Source organism: Heloderma suspectum, chromosome 4, assembly GCF_057233095.1.
Source record: "Heloderma suspectum isolate Gila_16-S chromosome 4, 16-S_ref, whole genome shotgun sequence".
NCBI lineage: Eukaryota > Metazoa > Chordata > Lepidosauria > Squamata > Helodermatidae > Heloderma > Heloderma suspectum.
Window position 1 is genome coordinate 103,608,479 of NC_139461.1, and position 24,635 is coordinate 103,633,113.

Consider the following 24,635-nt stretch of genomic DNA (forward strand, 5'->3'; position numbering starts at 1 on the left):
ACCAGATAGTCAATATCGAAATCAGATTGATTATGTCCTTTGCAGTCAAAGATGGAGAAGCTCTATACAGTCAGTAAAAACAAGATCTGGAGCTGACTGTGGCTCAGATCATGAGCTTCTTGTTGTAAAACTTTGGCTTAAATTGAAGAACGTAGGGAAAACCACTAAACCATTCAGGTATGACCTCACTCATATCCCTTATGAATATACAGTGGAGGTATATTAAATAGATTTAAGGGTTTAGACCTGATAGACAGAGCGCCTGAGGAACTATGGACGGAGGTCCGTAACATTGTTCAGGAGGCAGCAACGAAATCCATCCCCAAGAAAAAGAAATGCAAGAAAGCAAAGTGGCTGTCTGATGAGGCTTTACAAGTAGCTGAGGAAAGAAGGGAAGCGAAAAGCAAGGGAGAAAGGGGAAGATATATCCAACTGAATGCAGAGTTACAGAGAATAGCAAGGAGAGACAAGAAGGCCTTCTTAAATGAACAATGCAAAGAAATCGAGGAAAACAACAGAATGGGAAAGACTAGAGAGCTCTTCAAGAAAATTGGAGATCTCAAGGGAACGTTTTGTACAAAGACGGGCATGATAAAGGACAAAGAAGGTAGGGACCTAACAGAAGCAGATGAGATTAAGAAGAGGTGGAAAGAATACACAGAAGAACTATACAGGAAAGATCTGAATGTCCCTGATAGCCATGATAGTGCGGTCAGTGAACTTGAGCCGGACATCCTCGAGAGTGAAGTCAAGTGGGCCTTAGGAAGCATTACTAACAACAAAGCTAGCGGAGATGACAGTATTCCAGCTGAGCTATTTAAGATCCTAAAAGATGATGCTGTTAAAGTGCTGCACTCAATATGCCAGCAAATTTGGAACACTCAACAGTGGCCACAAGACCGGAAAAGGTCAGTTTACATTCCAATTCCAAAGAAGGGCAATGCCAAAGAGTGTTCAAACTACCGCACAATTGTGCTCATTTCACATGCCAGCAAGGTGATGCTCAAAATCCTACAAGCTAGGCTTCAGCAGTATGTGAACCGAGAACTACCGGAAGTACAAGCTGGGTTTCGAAGAGGCAGAGGAACTAGAGATTAAATCGCCAACATTAGCTGGATCATGGAGAAAGCAAGAGAATTCCAGAAAAACGTCTATTTCTGCTTCATTGACTACGCTAAAGCCTTTGATTGTGTGGATCACAACAAACTGTGGCAAATTCTTAAAGTGATGGGAATACCAGACCACCTTACCTGTCTCCTGAGAAACCTGTATGAGGGTCAAGAAGCAACAGTAAGAACCAGACATGGAACAACCGATTGGTTCCAAACTGGGAAAGGAGTACAACAAGGCTCTATACTCTACTGTAACTAAGCTGAAAGTACAGGGAACTGCAACAATCACATGTCTTCCCACTTACCCTTCCCACTTACCCTCCATTTTGCTCTGCTGCCGCTGTTCTTGCCTTTGTGTCAGTTTCTAGATTGTAAGTCCTTGGGGCAGGAACTTGTTCTCTCTTTTTTTGTAAAGCTCCACGTACAAGGATGACATCATACTACCACTACTATAGATAATCCTTGGGCAATTCACATTTCTGTATGTAAGCTAAGATGAATTAATTTTCTACACAGATTTTTGCTTTGGGTATAATTATGCTAAAACTGTGACATCGGGATGTGGCAGCAAGAGGACGACAAAAATCCCGACAAACGTAGCACATATTAAAAAATGTTACATGCAAATAGTATCTCTAAACTCCAGATCTCCTGCAGTCCCACATCTTATTTTGTTTAGCTCTCTTGGTTATGCTTCAGGGGCAGTAGCTTTCCTAGAGTGGGTAGAGTCAGCTGTAAGTATTTGCCACTTGAAAGAATGTGAATCCACAGTAACCAAATGCAAATCTATTATTGACTAGCACCAGTGTATGAGGTAGCATTGGGTAAAAATATCACATTGCTAACCTAATGTACCAGGGAATATTGTATTCTCCAGCATAATGAGTGAGTTGGTCTTTATGACACCTTGAATTTACACACGTTACGACAAGCTATTTTAAAAAACATATAGGCTATTAAGTTGCTTTTACAGGCATCACATATTAGGAAACATCCTGTGTGTGGGCAGACCATGCTGTTCTCCCACATGTACTCAGATGTAGTGGAAATCTGGAGCTTTTTAAGTTGTCAGCCCTGTACACAAGGCATGAGGAATTCTATTTTCACTCATACCACAGTGAGAGATTAGCAGCTTGAAATCACTTTGACAGTTTGTTACTCTATTGCATGCTGCAGGGAATTTTAATTCCAACCTGTGAAATTGTAATTGCTTCTCAAAAAGAACAGAGGAATTCTGGGAAACGGCTACAACTAAGCTCAATATCAGAGTTGCCAGTTGCTGCCACTTTAGATATTACTTGCTGTTATTCAAAAATCACTCCAGCTTTCCATATGGGAAGCTGAACTAGGGAGTGAGACTAAATTAACAGGAACTGTCAGATGTTCCGAAATCTGCAGGCAGAAACGTGACAAAGGTGGCTGAGCAATTGTCAGAAGATTCTCTCTCTCTCTCTCTCTCCCCCTCCCCACACACACTCTGTCTCTCCCCCCCTCCTCAAGAGTATTGTGCACTTTCCCCCATTACATTGTCCATTGATAACATGGACTCATATGACTTGATCATGTGAGTTGCAGCAAATGAAAGGCTTAAACTCCAAACTACCTTAAATGCACCCCCCCCCCCATAGAATAGATTTAATAACTGTTTAGAGCTGAAAAAGGATTTCATTGTTCACATTTTGCAGGACAAATTCATTTGGCCATTTTTTTTTTTCCTACCAAGATGTCTTTTTTTAGTCACCTTGTGGAAGAAGTTCTTATGGTTCCCAGACTTGTGGATAAGTGAACATGTAAACTATAAATATGGATGTATCAGTGATACAGTGCAAATACTGGCTAAAGACAGCTTGAGATCCCTAGGTAGCCCAGTCTCACTTTTTCTAGTGTTTGGGCCATAGCACCTTGAAGCTTGCTGCCTTGGCTACTTTCTCCTAAGCCAAGTGCTTCATCTAAGCCAGGGGTGGGAAACTTGTGGCTCTCCAGATGTTTGGGCCTACACCCTCCATCGTCGTCCACCATTGCCTATGCTTGCTAGGGCTGCTAAGAGTTGTAGGCCAAAACTTCTGGAGGGACACAAGTGATCCACCCCTGATCTAAAGCTTTGGTGCAGTGAGCCTTGGGTGCTCTTTGTGGGGTTTCTTCTCCTTTCTGGTCTGCTACTACTAACTTCCACATGTGGAAATTTTCATATGAGAGATAGGGGAACCCTTTATGATTGCAAAGAAGCCAGTATGAGTCTGTGGCCACCAATCTACACACACTTACTGCGAAGTGAGCCCCAGTAAACACAGCAGGACTTACTCCTGAGTAAACATGCATGAGGTTAAACTCTAAATGTTTCTGAAGACTCCCAAATGGGTTGAACCATAGAAGATGGGGAACGAGCTCCCTGCTCCTCAGCAGCTCCAGGAGGCTGAGGGGTCTCTCTTGCGGCCAACTGGCAGGAGGCACTTGGCTGAGAGTCAACTCAAGCGAGCCGTCTGCGTTGTCAAAATCCAAGACTGCTCTGTTGCCCGGGGAACTACAAAATCTTGGACAGATGTGATTCTTCCTTTAGGAAGCAAATATGGATTGCCAATGTACCGGCTCCCTGATGATGAAGGACACCAAGTAGGGAGCAGAACATTCATACCTTCAAATATTCCCTACCCTCACCCTCCATGGTTTAGGGAAGCATTCTCGAAGCTGATGCCTCCCAGATGTTTTGGACTACAACTCGCAGGATTCCTGACCACTGGCCACGCTGACTAGGGCTGATGGGAGCTGAAGTCCAAAACATTTGGAGGGAACCAGACTAGGGAAAGCTGATTTGGGGAAATCAGTTCTATGGATATATACTGTTACATTTATAGCTTGAATTACTTGTTCTCCTATGGATGTGAAGAAAATATGCAGCAGTATAAATAACAGTTCCAACTTAGTCTGATGGCAATTTTGAACAATTTCATTCTAATACAAAAAGATGGCATGTTTCAAGGTGTTTAAGAAAAAAACAAGTTTAATAAGGCTTTAAATGATCATCATAGAAGGGAATTGTCGATTACTTGCCTAAGAAATATACTTAAATAACTTAATTTTCTAAAAACTCACACTTGTGTGGCAGTTACGAAAATGGTATATATAATAAATGTGTTACAGAAATAAAGAAGGAAGAGGTGGACATTTTTAATACAAACTGATACTTTGGATCTTGAAGAAATAACGAAAAGTGCAATCCTATTCATGTCTAGGTTGCCTAACATGAATAGGATTGCACCCTAAAGAACTTATACCAATGTAGGAGAGGTCTTATCCAGGTTGTGACTAAAAGGTAAGGCCTTGGAGTATAAATTATTATCCAACATTTGACTCTGAAGTTTTCAATCCGCAAGTTATATTTCTTAATGTGATCATCATTCAGTTCAGCTTTCCACTTGAGCACCTCCATAATAAAAGGCAATAAGGACTGCCAGAAGAGCCACACTTAGTGACAGCATCTTCAGTACACTTCCCCCTTGTTGCCAAGGCAACCGCATCGCCATCCTGTGGCTCAATGGTGCTTTTTGCCTCTCAGCAGATGGACACGTTTTTGCTTTTGAGCTGTTCTCCACTACATGTCTCAGCTCCTGTGGAGAAATGCAGAAATTAAATCAAGAATAGATGCAAAGAACATTTGGCATATATCAAGTACAAAGGAAATTTTCCTTCAACTCTGAACAGCCTAGAATAAATTAAAGAATGAAATACAATTGTACAAAACAAAGAATTGGTGCTGTTGCTGCATGGAATCAGCCTTTTCAATGAAATCAACTGCCATAGCAATAAAGCTGTTAACATCATCGTAGACTAAAACCCCACTGGTTAGGATATAAGTGTCCTAACCAGTGTCAATTAATTTCAGTTTTGTATTTTAATTTTGGTGCTCTTGCATTTTCTTAAATGGCGAATCTGTAAGCGGTGATGAAATGGACAAGCAGCACTGCTGTCTTCCCCACTGTACAGCACCACGAATACTGTAATTGCTTCTGTCCCATGTACACTGGCCCAGCAGTGTTCTAACATCCTTTCTACAGTCCTTTCTCCATCCCTCTCAGGAGGTGGCTGGACTAAAACAGTCACTTCACTGATTGTATTCAGAGCCACTTTTTCCATGTAGGGAAGAGCATAAATATATATAAAGCAGCAAGTGATGCATTCATGTGCATCCCTTTAATTGCATGTAAATATGGTGCACATATAACTGGGAAGCTAGGGCCAGTTGCAGTTTCCCAGCACCTGAAATAGATATGAATGCAATCATGACTGTAACCACACAGCAGTTTCATGTTTTCCTCCTACATATGCCGTTCTGGGGGGCAAATGCAGGTGGTCCTGCAAGATCCATACACACATTCCTGCCTGGTGGTCGTCTGGTCTCCCAACCTTGCTTGTATGTCTGCCTGTCCATCTGCTCATCATTGCCCTGCATTTTTTCTCAATCCTCCCCCTGATGGTTTCCTTCGATTTAGCCTGGGCCCATGATGAATTTTGTCTTTACAATGCTCATCTTCTACTACATGCACATGAACTTGCTTTCCCCATCCCACCTAGACCCTTCTGTGATATTTTGGCTGGACATGTAACTCAGTGCCAGCCTCTGATCCTGCAGGGACTCTCAGCACCTCTTGGGTAGTTGAGCAGCTTACACCCCAGGGCTGACACCTCTTCAGTTTTGATTATGTCCTTCACCTCTTCTTCCTGGCTAATCACTGTTATTACTTGTAATCTTCCCTTCACCTGCTGTGAAGAAATGCTGTGTATATAAGTAACTGGATGTTCTGTAATGTTAAAATACTCTGTGTGACCTCTGTGAGGCTATAATGTATCTACGTAGGCCTGAGGTCCTTCTTTCTGCCTCCATTTCTATCAAGTTCAGGTTAGTGTATTTCAAACTCCGAAGTATGTCTGCATGAAGAAAATAACAAACATGCTATTTCTGTTGTGCTTCTCATGTTTTTATTTAGACAGCTGACTGCTCAAATGGAATCCAACTGCCTCTAGGCCTAGTCTTCTATGTATTGCAGTCCTCGGTTTAGACATCGAGCATGCCTTTAAGCTAATTTCCCCATACCTGAGCCCTGAGCATGGATTTCTATGATGTGCATATGGTTCTCTGCTTTATAGGTTTAATATGCTTAGGAATGATGGTTATATATGACCTAATGAATTCCTTATTGGAGTACCTATAGTGCCTATTACCAGCAAACTAATTTCCCAAAGTGATCAGTGTGTACATTTTGGGATTCTTGTGTGATAAATAAACCACCTCCCTTTGGAACAGACTGGTGTGTGTGTGTGTGTGAGAGAGAGAGAGAGAGAGAGAGAGAGAGAATCATTGGGGCAAATCTGCTGAGACTCACTATTGCCAAGGTTAAAAGATCCCTCATATGTGTGTATCGTGGAACATGTTGCTCACACATGTGTCTGGAAAGGATGCTAATTAACAGCCTGCTTGAGCTTAGTGCTCCTTTAGCGTGCTGTGGTGTCTTGGTGGATTGTCTGGTATTTCAGGCAAAGTAGACTGAATACATGAGGGATCCTGGTATCAATAGGTGCCTCCTCTGAGTTGGCATCAGACATGCTGATGAGGCCAGGACAGTGTCTGCCTGTAGCAAACCTGAGAGCATGGCCCACACAACTAGCACCTTTAAAATATTTACATGTATTTATTACTTTTCTATACTGCCCAATAACCAAAGCTCCCTAAAACGTAAAAATATGTAAAACATAATATAGAAACCATTTACATACAAAAACAGTTTAAAACAATCAACAATAAAAATCTCAGGACTAGTTAAATCTTATCATATACTGTCAAATGCCTGGGAGTAGAGGAAAGGCTTAACCTGGCTCAAAAAGGATGGCAGTGTTGGTGCCAGGTGGACTTCACTGGGGGGAGTGTTTAATAATGGGGGGGGGGCACTGAAAAGGCCCTCTCTGTTGTTGCCATCCTCCAAACCTCCCTCAGAGTAGGCAGCTAGAGGAGGGCCTCAGATTACAATCATAGTGTATGGGTAGGTTCATACTGGGAGAGGTGCTCCATAGGTATTTTGGTCCCAAGCATGTAAGGCTTTATAGGTCAAAACCATCACCTTGAATTGGGCTCAGAAACATACAGGTAGCCAGTGCAAGTGGGCCAGAATTGGTATTATATGTTTAGGCCTTATGGTCCCCACTCTGGCTGCTCCAAACTATCTTCAAGGGCAGCCCCATGTAGAGTGCATTAGAACTTTGCCAGAAGTTGGAGATTGCCAGAACGTGGACTATTGAGGCCAGGTTATCCCTGACCAGATAGGGGTGGAGCTAGGCCAACAACAAAAGGTTGTAGAAGGCATTACATGACAGTGAGGTCACCTGAGCCTCCAGTGACGAAGATGACTCCAGGAAAATCCCCAAGCTATAAAACTGCTCCTTCACAGGGAGTGCAACCCCATCCAGAACACCCTCCATCCAGTCAGAACAACCACCCACTAAAAGCATCTTGGTCTTGTCTAGATTGACCTTCAGTTTATTGGCTCTTATCCAGTCCTTTGCTGCAGTCAGACACCGATCTAACACAGCCACACCTGATGATAATGAAAAGGAGAAACAGAGCTGCATGTCATAAGCATAGTGATGACAATACACTCCAAAACTTGAGCTGACCCCACTCAGTATTTCTTGACTGTGCTCCTTACAGGATTTGGACAAGAAAAACAACAATTATTGTGGTGAGCTGGGTGGGTGAGAGACCATAGAGACTTCACAAACTTCCTTTTAAGCATCCAAGGTGGCAGTGACTTATGGTGCATGAATTAACTACAGGTATGAGAAAGTTATGGAACTTATAGAAAGGTTGCCCAGAAAGGTGAAGTAAAGGAGAAGGAAACTCAGTGCTTAAGCCATGAAAATAAAAGGATGATAATTGTATCCACCATTCAGAAGGAAGTACTAGATTTCACCATAAAATATTACATAAATAGATGGCTATTTCCATGTAGTGACAGGCAGCTGGTCAACACCTGGCTGGCCACTGTGTGAACAGAATGCTGGATTAGATGGACCCTTGGTCTAATCCAGCATGGCTCTTCTTATGTTCTTATCTATTCCTAATTTAAGTTTTATTTCATAATATGATTATATTCTACTGCCATTGATTAAATCAATATATCTGAATAAGCCACTTTTCCGCCATATCCTATATTTTCTGAGTTAAATTCTGGAACATCAATTACAGTAGTTAATGGGGAGTTTGGGGAATTGTTCTTATTTTATATTTATCCCAGATCCACAGAAGATTTTTAAAAATCCTGAGCATGAATCCATACTAATAATTAGGGTTGTGCTGGGTCCCCCGATCTGATTCAGAAGCGGCTTTGTGGCTTCAGAGGTGGCCCTGATTTGGCTCGGGCTGATTCGGGGGGGCCTCCGACCCAATTCGGCCCTGAACCCAAAGCAGAATTCGGAGCTGAACCCCACTTTGGGTCCCCCCTCGACGCCCCTGCGCAACCCCCCAGCTCCTTACCTTGCTGCCGCCTCCTCCTCTGTCACTGCCACCACCTCTGCCGCCGCCTTCTCCACTTTCACCACCTTCTCTGGCTCGCCACTGCTGCTATCATTGCCACCGCCAGGTCCTGAGGCCTGGACACATGCTGCCATTTTTAGAATGGCAACCTCCTGGAAATTCCTGGAAGTTTGCAGTCTAAAAATGGTGATTCCCTGCAATAAGAGTCGGCGCGTGTCCAGGCCTTAGGACGTGGTGGCGGTGATGACAGTGGTGGCAGAGATGGCAGCGGCTGCAGCGATGGCAGTGATGGCAGTGGAGGCAGAGATGGCAGAGGTGGGGATGGTGGTGACGATGACGGCGGAGGACGAGGAGAAGGCGGCAGCAATGACAGCGGAGGAGGCGGATAGCTCAGCTCAGGTAAGGACCTGGAGGTGCCAGTGTGGCTGGGCTGGGGGTGCAGAAGCTCTGAAGCGCTCAGTTCTGCTTTGCCTTGGAAGGGGTGCAAACTGACCTGAAGCAGCCCGCTTTGATTCGGGGCTTGGGTCTCGGGCTGAAGCGATACACAGCCGTACTAATAATGTTTGCAGAGAATCTCCTATTTTTTTTCAAATAGACATAGTGGCAAATCTGGATTTTTAATCCAGTCAGTGATGCCTTGGACATTTTCCCAGCAAATAAATCATATCATAAAGGCTATCTTAAAAGGGATTGGCTTTCACTAAATGAAAGACTAACAGTGCAATGTCTTCTCAGAAGGAAGTCCTATTGAGCTCAATAGGATTTACGTCCAGGTAACTGTATACAGGGCAGCAGCCTCAAATCTTACTCCTCCCTTCACATTGAAGGTGTGGAAACCTTCAATATGAAGGTTTAGCGGAAGCCTAAACTTAGCGGAAACTCACCAGGAAGGGCTGGTCCTGCTGAAAGCATGTTCAGTGCCACCCATTAAGTTTCCTTTCATCATGCTGATACTCTTATTATTTTGGGTAATGTTTGGCAAATTAGACATTATCCTAAGTACAATTTATAACATAATGGTGAAATTTTATCACTTAGGAAACAAAATTTATTCACTGAATCTAGGTTATACTGTAAATTGATAATGGGATATATATATATATAGGTGTCCAAGGAAATAATTAGATGCCTCAAGTGAATACTATTCTGTGCAAGCTTTTTCTTCCAAGTTCAATCAGTCTACAAAATGAAGTCTATTATGAGGTAGCTTTTGTTGCAAATTAGTAAAATGTTTAATAATTGGTGCTCTGTGGTTTCCAGTTTTATTTCTCCATATAAAGGTTAATTAGCTTTGACTCCAGGAATGAAATAGTTGTAACCAGTTATTAATTTTTCAGATTCATTAGGCAATTGATTTTAATTACTCTACCTGTCACTACATGGAAATAGCCATCTATTTATGTAATATTTTATGGTGAAATCTAGTACTTCCTTCTGAATGGCGGATACAATTATCATCCTTTTATTTTCATGGCTTAAGCACTGAGTTTCCTTCTCCTTTACTTCACCTTTCTGGGCAACCTTTCTATAAGTTCCATAACTTCCTTGTACCTGTAGTTAATTCATGCACCGTAAGTCACTGCCACCTTGGACGCTTAAAAGGAAGTTTGTGAAGTCTCTATGGTCTCTCACCCACCCAGCTCACCACAATAATTGTTGTTTTTCTTGTCCAAATCCTGTAAGAAGCACAGTCAAGATTGAGTGGGATCAGCTCGAGTTTTAGAGTATATTGCACTAGTAACATCAGCTGAAGCAACACTGTCGACAGGCAGCTGTATGGTGCAGGATCAAGCGTCCTCTAGCACCATAGAGACTTGTGAGACACACATGCCAGAGCGTCTCTCACAGGAAGACAGGAAGAGACGCAATGCTGCACAGAAACACAATGGAAAGGAAGCACCCCAGATATAGAGATGAGCTTTTGCTGGTGTTTTTGATGGGTATGGTAGGAGGGGCAGGCACAACTGCTACTTTATTTTTGCAGCAGTTGGGGGGGCAGAAAGGGATCAATGGGAGGAGGAGGGACAGGTGCTGAAACTGCTTTATTTCTGTGCCAGTTTCAGCAGTGCTTTTGGTGGCAGCAGTGGCAGGGGAACACAGCAAGGCCAGGAAGGTTTGCATTGCATATGGTAAAAACAGTGAAAATTGTCTCTGCGAAAGACCATAAAGAATTCCAGCTACAAAAGGTTAGCTCGATTAAATGTAGGAATACACAAAATGGTAAAAACCCACATCAAGATGAAATGACAAAAGCAACTGGATACCATTACTACTTTTTGTAACAAGAATAAATTGTCATCAAGTGTACAATCTTGTTTTTCACTTATTATGTATGATTTGTTGTTCTGTTGTTTATAATAAATATACAGGGCATTTTAACACGTTGCTCTGGTATGTACTTCCCCTTAAGAGTTCCATATCTAAGGAATGTATCTCTAGCATCAAAACAATTGTAATTTATATCAATCATTAGATATAAGCTGATTAAAGTAAAGCAAAAGGCTATTTATTTTAGGCCAGTGGCCTCTGTTTTATGTAGTAACACCGCTAGTGAACCACTAGACACAATATTTAGCAAATATTTTCAAAATCACTCAAAATTTGCTTTCAAAGTTGTGTCTTGAAGTCTTGTTAAATCTTCTAAAATGACATTTAAAGCCCAAAATTAACAGTTTGTTGGGAAGCCTTGTTTGTAATGCGGATGGTTTTTCCCAGGGATATGATAGATTTACATGACATCCTTGAAATGCCGCAAGGCTGTTTCCCCCCCCCCCATAATGACAGAATTTTAATAATTAATCCTTTCATTTTTTAACAATGCAGCATAAATATCCACATTGTTGCTATAAAAGAAACAACAGAAAACTGAGAACAGCAATACCTGTTCAGTTTAATGGGTACTTGCTTTAAACAGAGCAAGAAAGGGGAGGAGGGAAAAGCCATGTATGAAAAAAATGAGTGTATTAATCAAACCTGGGAAATGGACAATATTTTTGGAAATTCCCCAAATCAAGTGTAAAACTCCCCAACCACAAGGCAGGTATTTAATGTATCAGTGGAAATGGCCTTTCGACTTGTTTTGGCTGCAGCAGCAGAAGCAGAAACATAAGGTTTTACTAATAAGGTATAATATAAATTATTAAAACTTCCAGGGTATGATCAAATGCATTTCAGATTATTTTCTGAATAATTCTGTCCTGATGTGTGCCAGTAATATTATATTTTGTGTGTTCTTATTCAGTCTCACAGATCCCCTTTTTCTGATGCACCTGAATTAAACTGCAGCCTACAACTGAATCGGCAATTAAAATCTGTGCATCACAGCGCAGGTTTTCATGAGGTCTTTACTCTATGTCAACAAGCACAGAAAAGCCAAGTCAGCGAGTGTGCAAACAAGTATCTACACAAAAATTGGCAGAAGTATATACATTTGCAAATTAAAAGAAACTATTAAAAGAGAAAAACAAAACAAGACTGATAAGGACCTGTGAGCTTCCAGGACTATGGTGGCTAAGCCCCACAGATTAAAAAAATCTTGATAATGCACTCTATTGTCTGGAGATGGAACTTCCTAGTTCCTTTTTCTCTTTCTCCCAGGACAGAAGTGAGAACTGCCCATAGAAAACAATGGAAAAATAAAGAATTTTACCATCGCTGTGATTGGGAAGCAGCATGTCTACCCAGAAACAGAATGTAGCAGCAAAGGGAGTTAATGCTTTAACCCGATTCTTATTACATGTGAAAAATGTGTTTAAAAAAAATTTAAAATGCAGCGTGGTTGCATGTAAGTTAATAAAGTACAAGGCTTCAATATACAGTTGAGCACGGGATATGAGTCTGGGAGGAAGTCTGAGGGGCCAATTTCAATAGGTTGACCTTTGCTGTAACCTAAGGGGTGTTTTATATGCAGGGATTTTGGCTGGAAATCCAAACAGCCCCAGTCCCCGCTCTAACCTGCAAAGTTAACAGTAGGTTACATTACAGGGCTGTTGTAACGTACACACTCAGCCAGAGCCCCAACCTGCAATATGGGGATGGAGGGCTGTATTGGCACTGGTTGTCTGCAGATCAATTTTTCAAATGTTTAAAATTCTACAGCATGTTGAAGGTCTCAGTTGAAAAATAACAACAGGAAAATGGAGAGGGGAGACAGGGAACTGGCCTGCTCAAGCCCCTAACAGCTTATAGTAAGTATCTTTAAGGTGGGGATTAAAACTCTCCTCCTTGCACTATACAGAGGACAGCAACTTTCCCCCTGCAGAAACCTCCTCACCCAGCAATAAAGGAGAACAAAAAAGTTGGCTGTTTTTGTCCTCTACGAATTATTAGTTTTTCCTCCTCTGCCATCTATCTGGCCAAACAACACTACTCACTCGCTCTGATCTATACCAGTTCTAGGAATCTTTACCTTTGAGTGCTTCCTAAGGTTTGCCCCACTGCCTCCCCACTCCTTGCACTGAAGACTTTGCCTCCTTCAGTACAAAAACGGCATCCATCTGTACTGATCTCTTTAACAATTTCCCACAATTTCCTCCTCTTCCAGCTCACCCCTGTCCTACACCTTCAATCCTTTCCGACGGCCTCACTTGATGAGCTAACTATCCTGTTGTTCTCAGCAAAGCTCTTCAAATGTGCCCTTGATCCTATTCGGCCTCCTGGTTGCCATCTTCTCTGCTGTTATCCCTTCTCTCCACTGGCTTCTTCCCTACGGAAACACACAACTGTTTCTGTTATTGTAAAAACAAACTCATAAATAACCAGACTTTGGACACATCCTCCATCTCCAATCACTGTTCAATGTCCCTTCTACTCTTTATCTCCAGACTAATGGAGTATGCTGCTCACTCTCATTATCTTGACTTTCTCTTCTCTTTTGGCACCTCTCCAACCTGGCTTCCACCCTTAGCACTCCACTGAGACTGCCCTCACCAAAATCACTAATGATCTTCTCATTGCCAAATCCAAAGGTCCTTATTCTCTTTGACTTCTCTGCCTGCTTTTGATATAGCTGATCACTCCTTGCTTGATACCCTTTTCGCTCTAAATCTCCGTGATCCTGTTCTCTCTGAATCTGTGTAATCACACCTTCAACGTTTCCATACAGGAATCCTCTTCCATTGCTTTCCCTCTCTCCACTGGGCCCCCCAGAGATTTGTTTAGTATGTAGGAACATTTGGGTCACATGGGATCAAGTGCATACTTTCATTCATTCATTCATTCATTCATTCATTTATTATTGTATTCCTGCCATCTCCTTTCCACGTTGTCCTCACAACAACTCTTTGAAGTAAGTTAGGCTGAAACTTACTGGTCCAAAGTTACCCAGAGAGCTTCATGGCCAAGAGGGGACTAGAACCCAGGTCTCCTGAGTCCCAGTCCAACAATCTACTACACCACCTCTTCATATGTTAGTGTAAGTGGTCCAGATGGCTGACCTGGGATTTGAACACTGATCAACCAACTACAAGTCTAGCTAAGTCCAGCAATAGACCACATTGGCTCTACCTGAGTTCAGCATTAATATAAGATTCTTTATATCACTGTCATGGCTCCATTGTCCCCTAATACTTGTAAGCAGTTTAAGTGCCTGCTGTGCTGGCTGGCGTACATCTAAACACCTGAAGGAGTGATTTGAGAATCTTTTTTAATTTCATGCTCAGTCAAGTTTAAATGCCATTAACAGAAATTCTCTCATTGGAAATATCAAGTTTTGAGAATTATTTTGATGGGGGAAGGAGGTTTTATCTGACCTAATCAGTACTGAGATGGTCTCACAGAAATGCTCCTAGTGCATGTAGGACAGAGCTGTGCTCTCTAAAAGCCACTTGGACAAATCACAGGGTGCTGGGTGCATTCTTGGGCCTATTTTCAAATGAGTGATGTACTTCCTTTCCAAATACACAACACATATCCTATCGGGGAGGTCTAATTCCTTCTAGGGGCATTTCAAGAATAGTTTCAAGAGAAATTATTTTGATTCTTGAAGATATTTTACATTCAGTGTTCTCAAATGGGAAATAGATATTCCATGTCTCAGCTCAGCTTTATCCCATTGACCCTGCATGTAATCCTGTAAAGCTCCAGCTATTTATTATACAAGACATTTACGTCATTAAGGCTTGAAGTAAGGGTTATCACTCAAGTACCTCTATTCAGAATCATGATGCTAAGGATTCCGGCATGGCTAAATCAATTTTCTGAACACTCTTGTGTCCGTGTGCACACGTCAGAGTCTCTATCAAACTGCTAAGGGAGAAGAATGTTTGACAACAGACCAACGGATACAGATGTGTCACACAGGCAGTCATGAAACATTGCATTGAGTCCTTTTTGGCCTGGACACTATCAAGAACAGCTGAAAGGAGGCAAACTTTGGGCACTACCACCAGCCAAGGGGCCTAGGGCCACTGGTAGGCTGCACCCCTGCTTCCCAAGGAGAACATTATGGCAAGGTAGAGACCAACCTGGCACCATCCATCAGCCAGCAGCTCCAGTAGTCAAGTGTTCTGTTACCACAGCAGCCAACCAGATGGCTATGGGAAGCCTACGAGCAGAACACTGGATGACTAGTATGATAATGTAAGGGCTATTCTTGAAAAAGTTGAGTTGAGTTGAGTTCATAGCCTACATTTATGACTGCTTTCAAGAAACATCTCAGCTGACCAACTTGCCTGCTGCTCTTCCTAGTTTGATCAATTGGAGGTCACAGCAGTATTTCTCTCTGTCTTTGTCTATATATACTTACACACACACACACACACACACAGTCAACAACCTCTTTCCATCTATTCCTAGAATCTTTTAGTCCTTGAATCTATTTATTCCTTGCTTCATTATGAAGCTAAGATTTTATAACTCTGCAATAAAACCCCAGAATATTTCGAAACTTTCCTTCAGAACTGCAAAAGAGAACTTCTTACTGAACATTAAAACAGCTAAACTCTTGAAGTATAAAGGTCATCAAGATGTGAAAACCTTCATTTTCCTATTTCACTCACTTAGTGAAGGGAAAGAGTTCATAGCAATATAGCTTATCAATATGTAGCAGCCAGCCAGCCAGCCAGAGGTGTGGCATAATTATATTTGCAAGAATGCTTTTTAATACTCATGCATCACTAACACTAGCAAAAAATTCCCCCCCTTGCAGGTTAGTTACATTAAATCATTTAAAATGTTTATGCTGGAAACGATCTGTTTGTATCAAATATGTATGATCTCAGAGGTCCTAAGCAATATAATTTCTTGCAAAATATGAAAAGCTGAATCCATGTGAGCCTCTTGCATTGTATTCACAAGCTTAGCAGGGATTCTGAGAGCCAGCTCTCTCTGTCTATTGCAATCGCTTTTGTGAACCCCAAGTAGTCTCACAGAAACTGGTTAATGCCAAAACCACCTATCAGGAGTCCAAAGAAAGAAAATGTGGAAGAAAACATTGGAGGCACACTTGAAAATGACAACCATATGAGACAGACCCAGAGGAGAAAGGAATACAAACTTACAGTACAACCACATTGTGACCTTGGCTGGTTCATGTTTTTAGATGTTATTTTTGGCGGTTACTTTCTTAGACTCAGAAGGCATCACAACAGTAGTCTTATATACGAAAGTGATCTCTGAGGAAACAGGAGTATGATTTCTTCCTCCTAGGGAATTCTAGGCTATTAATCTATGCTTACAGTGTTCTCAGCCTCTTTGTTTATGTGCAGACATGCATGTTAAACAGTTCTGGTAGGAAAGAAGCTTCCAACCAGATAAGCACAATTTCTAATGCTTATCACACATAATAGCCTTGGAAAGAATGGGCAGTGTGTTGTTCCTATAAGAGATCTTTTGAATAACATTATCTGGTTCCCTGATGCACTTTGTTCTTTAGCAGCTATTTCTAGGTCAGGATGAATGTGAATAACTTGCAAGACAGTTTCCTAGCTTAAATATTGGACAACTGAGGTACAGAAGATGCAATCCACATCCCACTGAAGTCAATTTGAGCAGGGGTTTCCAGGGCTTCAGCCTTTAAATATGCTTTTCATACAACATATGAAATAAAAAAGAGCATGAATGAGTACATATACAATAATCTTTCTTCAGCACTGGGTAATCACAGCCAACCATCATATATCATCATATAAACCAGCCTACCTCAATCAGGTGGTCTCCAGATGTTTTGGATAACAACTCCTATCATCCTCAACCTGTGGCCATGCTGGCTGGGAATGATGGGATTTCTAGCCAACACATCAGACAGACACACACCAGGGTTTCAACTTTATGCACGCAAAGTTCATTTGCTTTGAAAAAGGCCCACAAATTAAAAACTGCTTTATATCTACACATACACAAACGCACAACTCAGAACATATGAATCTTCTTTGGACTTTTAGCCTAATGCAAAGCAATACACATGTAATCTATTTAAAACTGAGTTTCCTCTTAAAAGATAGATGGGAGATGGATGCTCCTTAATGTTCCCCTGAAGTTGCTACTAGGATCAAAGCTTTATATGAATGAAAAGCAGGTTGAAAATGTGTGCAATAGTTCTCACTGTATATGAAATGATACACAAAGAGGAAAGCCAGAAATCTGATAGTGACCTGGAGCCCCAGATGGTGTTGCCAAGGAAGAAACGTTTTGCCATGGAAAAGCTATTGCCATGTAGCCTGAGCAGCACCATATCATAGTGGCCGTGGCTGAATTTATTCTCTCTCTAGAGCCAATCCCTACTCTCAAGAGAAGCCATAAAGTTAATCTGGGAATGACTCTCTTCAGCACAATTGCTAGGAAACAATTGACCTTACTGGTTATAATGAAATATATCGGTTAAGTTTATGTTTTTGTTCTTTTTGCCATGCAACAACATGGGAATGTGACTGCAAAAAAGGCAAATGCTATTTTGGACTGCAATGAATCATAGAATCATAGAATAGTAGGGTTGGAAGGGGCCTACAAGGCCATCCAGTCCAACCCCCTGCTCAATGCAGGAATCCAAGCCAGAGCATCCCCAACAGATGGCTGTCCAGCCTTGTCTTGAATGCCTCCAGTGTGGGAGAGCCCACCACCTCCCTAGGTCATTGGTTCCATTGTCGTTTTGCTCTAACAGTCAGGAAGTTTTCCTGATGTTCAGCCGGATTCTGGCTTCCTGTAACTTGAGCCCATTATTCCATGTCCTGCACTCTGGGATGATCGAGAAGAGATCCTGGTCTTCCTCTCTGTGACAACCTTTCAAGGACTTGAAAAGCGCGATCAGATTTCCCCTCAGTCTTCTCTTCTCAAGGCTAAACATGCCCAGTTCTTTCAGTCTCTCTTCATAGGGCTTTGTTTCCAGTCCCCTGATCATCTTTGTTGCCCTCGTCTGAACCCTCTCCAGTTTGTCTGCATCCTTCTTAAAATGTGGCGCCCAGAACTGGACACAGTACTCCAGATGAGGCCTAACCAGTGCTGAGTAGAGGGGAACCAGTACTTCCCGGGATTTGGAAGCTATGCTTCTATTAATGCAGCCCAAAAGAGCATTTGCCTTTTTTGCAGCCACATCACATTGTTAGCTCATATTCAGCTTGTGATCGACAACAATTCCAAGATCCTTCTCACTTGTAGTGTTGTTGAGCCACGTATCCCCCAACTTGTAACTGTGCATTTGGTTTCTTTTTCCTAGGTGCAGAACGTGGCATTTATCCCTATTAAATGTCATTCTGTTGTTTTCTGCCCAGTGCTCCAGTCTCTCAAGATCACTTTGAATATTGTTTCTGTCTTCCAAAGTATTAGCTATCCCGCCCAATTTTGTGTCATCTGCAAATTTGATCAGCATTCCCTGCACCGCCTCCTCCAAGTCATTAATAAAAATGTTGAAGAGCACTGGGCCCAGGACTGAGCCCTGAGGTACCCCGCTTGTTACCTCTCCCCAGTTTGAGAAGATCCCATTGATAAGCACTCCAAGCTTAGTGCTTGGAGTCCGATTCTTTGAATCCGATTCTGTAGCCAACTGTGGATCCCCCGGATCGTTGTTTCATCTAGCCCACTTTCAGCTAGTTTGCTCCTCAGGATATCATGGGGCACTTTGTCGAAAGCTTTGCTGAAGTTGAGGTATATTATGTCCACAGCATTCCCACAGTCCACAAGGGAGGTTACTTGATCAAAAAATGAGATCAGATTCGTCTGGCAGGATTTGTTCTTGACAAATCCATGTTGGCTTCGAGTAATCATTGCATTGTTTTCAAGGTGCTTACAGATGGATTGCTTTATAATGTGCTCCAGAATTTTCCCAGGGACTGATGTCAGACTGACTGGTCTGTAGTTCCCAGGTTCCTTCTTTTTACCCTTACTGAAGATAGGGACAACATTAGCCCTCCTCCAGTCATCTGGCACTTCACCCATCTATCACCCATTGATAGAAGTATAGCTTCCAAATCAAATGAAATACACTTTAAAATGTACACTTTAATTTTTAAAGTTGTGCATTTTAAAACTTGTGCATTTTCATGTTTTAGTCTATAGGGGAAAAGGGCACACTTTTGAAAAATGTGCACTTTTGCTGTTTGAAAAACTGAAAAAACAGGTCGTAAATGAGAATGGAGGAGAGCCATACCAAACTTTGAAGTACAGTTCAGAGAATCTCAGAAAGCTCGAGCACCCATGGTTCTCCCATCCCTAGCCACAGCACCAGAAAATAACGTAACACACAAAGGTCAACATCCAACACAACTAAGTGACGGCAATGTAGGCATAGGGAAATCTGAAGTGATGCTTTTCCATCCACTTTGGTATAGGGGCAAGCTCTTTATATATTGTGAGGATGCATGCATGGATTTTCCCCTGGAACTTTAGTAAATGGATCTCCCTTTTCTCAAAGTAATTTAAAATGCATAATACGTATGTACTCAATATAGTACTTCTTTCCAGCATGGACCATTCCATTTCTGACTTTCCTAAGACAAAACATCTTGTAAAAATAAGATTTGCCTACAAACCAAAATGTAGAAAAATGCTGAATATCCCTGTCAGTGGACTGAACAAAGATCTCAGCTTCTTGGATCACTGCAAACTATATGCAGTTTTACCTTCTATGGAGAAGAGAGAGTTGATACATACTGTGGAATTTGTTACTAACATACTGCCTAACATAATTCACAGTTTCATTTTTAACTAGTTCCACCTTGTCAATAAAACACAAAGCAAGTTAAGTGCTCACTGAAATTAATAGAACTGAAGCACATAACTTTCCCTGAATATCCTTCTATATGTAAGCTTAGAATTATTCTTCATATTGCTTGTTCTATTTTAAAAGAAATAGCCTGGGAAGTTTCTGAAACTTGCATACACCTCTCCAATGGAGGCTGGTCCAATTCATCAGCTGTCTCTCACTACTAAAAAAAGTATAATGTTAAGTTGTCTTAATTCAAAAATTTTAACCAAGTACAAACTGATAGCACAGAAATTAAAAACAAATAAAACACAACTTCTTTGTCTGCTTCAGCCTTGGAAAGATAGGACTTTAGTTTCATAAGACTTCAGAATACAGTTTAAGACAAATGTCCCAGGAGACTTTGTTCCAGCCAAAGCTTTTAAGACAAGAACACTTCTTTCTTGTACGATAATGTACACATCTAATCTGCAAAGTGTCATTTCCAAGAGAAATATTGATGTGCTCTTGAATTACTAATACAGACAAAATTCACTTAAGCATTACTTTGAAAGCATACATTAATCTTTTTTGGAATACTTTTAGAATTGCAGGTTGCTTTTTGTTTCCCTAAACATCCTAGAGGATGTTATTCTGATCAGGGCTGGCATCAATGGTAGGCATGGGTGGGCACTTGCCTCGGGCCCACACCCCAGCAGGGGTCCATTGACAAGAGCTCCCTGGTATTGCTCCTCCTTTTCACCATTGCGACCTGGTTGTTCACCTGCCTCTCGCCTTGGCCCAGACAAGGTGGTGGTGAGAAGGAGGAGGAAAAGATGTCACTGCCTACTTGTTTACTTGCTCTTTGCCTGCCGAGCAAGCAAATGGCGGCAATGATGAGAAAGAGGATTATCACCTGGTGATAATGGCGGCGAGGTCGACTCCCTGAGGGAGGAGGCCCCTGAGGCTGTCTTGCCCAAGGGCCCTCAAAAACCTGGAGATGGCACTAGTTCTGGTATGGGGACAACCAAGGAGGGTTATGTGTTTGACTTGTGCATGTGTACTGGGTAGAACATACTTCTAACACCATTTTATTTTACATAAGTAGAAAGCGCTTTCTTTCTAACACTTATGAAATACATTTAAAATAATTCTTTTGCCTCTTCTTTCTGTCAGCCTCTATTTCCTCACCCGAACCTTTCTTAGAGGCAGAAATCTAAGTTGACTTTGCCTCAGTTATCCATGCACAGGTGATCTCCAGGCCAGACTACTGTAACGTGTTCTATGTGGGGCTGCATTTAGAGATGATTTGGTAACTTCAACAGGTGCAGAATGTGGTTTCCCAAGTATTGATGGGTGATGAACAGTCAGTACGTTTCTAAGCCCAATTTGAAGTTCTGATTTTAACCTTTAAAGAATTAAATAGTTTGGGTCTGAATTACTTGAAGGTCTGCGTTCACCCATACTAGATTGGCAATGGAGGTCCTTCTTGCTTGCTTGCCTCTGAAAGCATGTTGGTGGGGGACCGAGGGAGAGGGCCTTCTCTGCGTTGGCCCCACATCTGTAGAATGCACTGCCAACTGAAGTTCACCAAGACCTCAAAATATGTGGCTGCGTCTTCCTAAGACTGTACTACTATAGACTGCAGGTGGAAGAGCTTATGATTGAATAGTCCCCATGTAAAAGCACATTCTGCAAATAAAAAGCAAACATGTCAAGGACAATGTAAGAAGGCTTAGCCTTCTCCTTCTGTAGTGCTTTCTATATTTGGGCTCTTTAGTACTGCTGAAGTGTTGTTCCTCTGAAATTACCTGGAAGCTGTATTAAAACTGTGGTATTAGATGGCACTTAATAAAGTGCTGTATCCCACAGTGCCTGTCCCCACTTAACGTATTTGGCCAAGAATGCCACCTGCACCTTTCCTAAACTAAGGGTGCAATTCTATGCAAGTTTAGATAGAAAAAAGTGCTAGGACTGCCAGCATGCCCAAGCCAGAATGCATAGGATTGCACCATGAGCTAAATAGGAGCAAGGAGTTGTCATTTATGTTAGCTTTTTAGATAATTATCGCTTCCTTCTTGATATGTACTGCTAATTCTAGGAAGTGGGGGCTGGGGGGGACAACCAGCTATACAAAAAGATGGAATGAATAGTGAATGTATTACTCAAGGCGCAAGTATAATAGATAACATTACATTCATCCAAAAACAAAATCTGTGTTTAACATAGACTCTGCTTTTGTATCCTACGTAGATGTGCAATGCCATCAGCATTCACATATAAAGGAAAAAATAAACAAACAACTCCATTTTACTGGATGTTTATTTATGTTTTGTTGTCTCTTCTAACCATGGCAATGAAAGCCAAAACTAAGGAAGAATTTAAGAATTAACCTATAAGAAATAATATTAAGGGTACATGAAAAATTCAGGCACAATTGGTTCATCCAAAGGGTAATAAACATATGCAGCGAGTTATGTTGAAATGTAAACCAAACCTAAGGAAAAATTAATTCCAGAGATGCAGCTATTTCAAGTGCAACAGTATTTCAGGCATACTCAGGGAACTAGGATTATGACCCAAAATGAACCTGCAAAATTCATAAGCAGCACGTACTATTTTTACATAAAATTAGAGATTTCTCATGAAACCATCTCAGACTGGCAACGTTCTTGTCTGATGAGTCAGCTGGATTCTATCAAGACAGCCCTTTATTATTTTCTCCATTAAAGCTGCCCCTTCTAAGTAAACACCTATGGGAGAAATTAAAAAACCAAAAAATCCAAAACAAAACAAGATGCTTTTTGCTCTCTGGACACAGAACGCTTACTTTTTCATAAGTGCAGACGTCACGGCCATTTTTCCAAGACATAGTCATCCTAGTCTAGGTATGCATTTTAAAGACAGTAGATTTTTTAAATGTGGGGGGACCTAGCTAGTAGGTGCAGTTTTATACTGCACAACATAGAGTTGCCTCTGAAGTTCCATTTTCCTATGCATATTTTAGAAACAGGAAACTTGGGAAATGGCCAAAAATGGCTGGAGATGCTATGCTTTGTAATGCACTACACATGGATAGGAGAACAGCATAACAGAGAGCACATGGTGCTCTTGAGTTCACATGACTTGGTTGCACCTAACTTTTCTGACATTAAAGGCTGGTGGGATTTTCAAAACACTACTATGGAAATGTAACACCAAGATCAGCCTTTAAAGAATAAGATATAAGATCACTGGGCTGGTTCTAAACGTCCACCTCTGATAACTGGAGTCTTCCTGTGATGGAAGGCCTCCTTCCACTGATGAAAGGATTCCCTCTGCCAGAAGAAGATTCCTTCCACTGTAGGAAGGGAATCTTTGGATCCAATTCTTCTTCTGTCAAGACACTCACATTTTTCTCTGCCACTAGAACTGTCCATTTCATAGCAAGACTAATCAAGTTAAGAGCTATGAACTGTGTCAACCTGTTTCTCTTCATAAATGTACTGTATTCTTGTGACTTTGTTACACACATTAAATGTTGAGGGGTGCTATCACAGTCACAAAATAGTTTTCAGATAAAATTTGAAATGGGTTTTCTAGTCTATTTGTAAGGAAAATAAGGTTCTCCAAGTGTGTTTGAGAGAGTCCTTTCCCTCAGGTGAAAAAAAGGATGATCTCTTTTTATAAGTTTCACTTCATTTTTAGATATTGCTGGCAATGTGCTTTTAAGAAGTATCTGAGCCATCTTCCTAACTGTTTGGAGCATTCTTGAGTGTGAGAGATCACATGAACTACCTATGATATCACACATTCCAAAATTCTGCAATAACAAGAATTTGCTTCAATTCACAAATTGGCTGGGATCCAATTCACACAATCAAGCAACCACCAGGTGACCCACACTAAATCCAAACTGGGTAGAGGCTTCTGTATATAGTGAGCCGTTCATGCGCAATTATTCACCTTGCAGATCTCTCACTTTTACCATGGCAACGATGAGCTATTTTTTAAAGCAATTCACAGTGTGGAGAAATGTGCATGGCAGGTAGCGGTTCGCTTGGCAAAGGGCTACATACAATGGCTTGCCATGGGGAGTGTCCTTCACACCATTTGGATTTCAATTACATTTTCTCGCTTTCATGCTATTCCTCTATCCTACCCCAATCTTATCTAAATCTTCCTTATGATCATGAATCTCAATTGCAATTTCCTAAATTAATACTTTCTGCTCTTCTTTAGCTGTCTTTAATTCCTCATAGTTTTCCATACAATCCTGAACTTTAATCTGCATTTGTGTAATTTTAGCTTCAAATACCTTCAGTGTGTATTTGATTTCAAACATCCACCACACAACTGCTTGTTTCTCTGCGTCAGTTCTTATTCTGAACTTTAGTTGAAGGTCTAGGAAGGAAAATAGAACTCTGACTTGGGTTCCTGCATTGAGTAGGGGGTTGGACTCGATGGTCTTATAGGGCCTTCCAACCCTACTATTCTATGATTCTGTGATCTGTTTAGAAATGTGCAGTGTACAAAGCATAAATACCTAATTACTTGAAGAGCAACCTCCTCAAGCAAAGAATTCTGAAATACTGTTTTGGATTCCACATTGCTAGTATTGCCCTGCATCTACAACATAAAAGGAGTAGTCGTAAAAAGCTAAAGGGCAGCATTACAACACCTGAACCATGCACCCTGCTTACATCAGCATCACAGCCTCTTATGAAAGCCACTTGTTACCTGTTGTTTTTAATCATTATTTCTGCCCATCTCTCACTTTTAATATATCCATCACCTTCTGATCCCCTGGCTACAAGTTTATTGGCAGCATATAGTGGTTAAGACGCTGAACTGCAGACTGGAAGGTCGGCAGGTCAGCAGTTTGAGACCCGAGTGCCGCGTGATGGAG

The 24,635-nt window shown here is 41.5% G+C and overlaps 1 protein-coding gene across 7 annotated transcripts in view; it reads right to left on the minus strand.

The window, feature by feature from the left end:
• Positions 1–2,738: 2,738 nt before the first annotated feature.
• CDKAL1 (CDKAL1 threonylcarbamoyladenosine tRNA methylthiotransferase) overlaps positions 2,739–24,635 on the minus strand; it is a 461,612-nt gene continuing 439,715 nt past the window's right edge. For 2 of the 7 annotated variants that reach the window (XM_084850140.1, XM_084850138.1), the window contains exon 15: positions 2,745–4,717. In XM_084850140.1, the coding sequence (XP_084706266.1) occupies positions 4,514–4,717 (204 nt within the window). In that variant the 3' untranslated portion in view covers positions 2,745–4,513. Of the gene's footprint in view, positions 4,718–24,635 lie in introns of all 7 variants that reach the window. The other 5 variants (XM_084850141.1, XM_084850137.1, XM_084850143.1 and 2 more) reach the window with 4 other exon arrangements.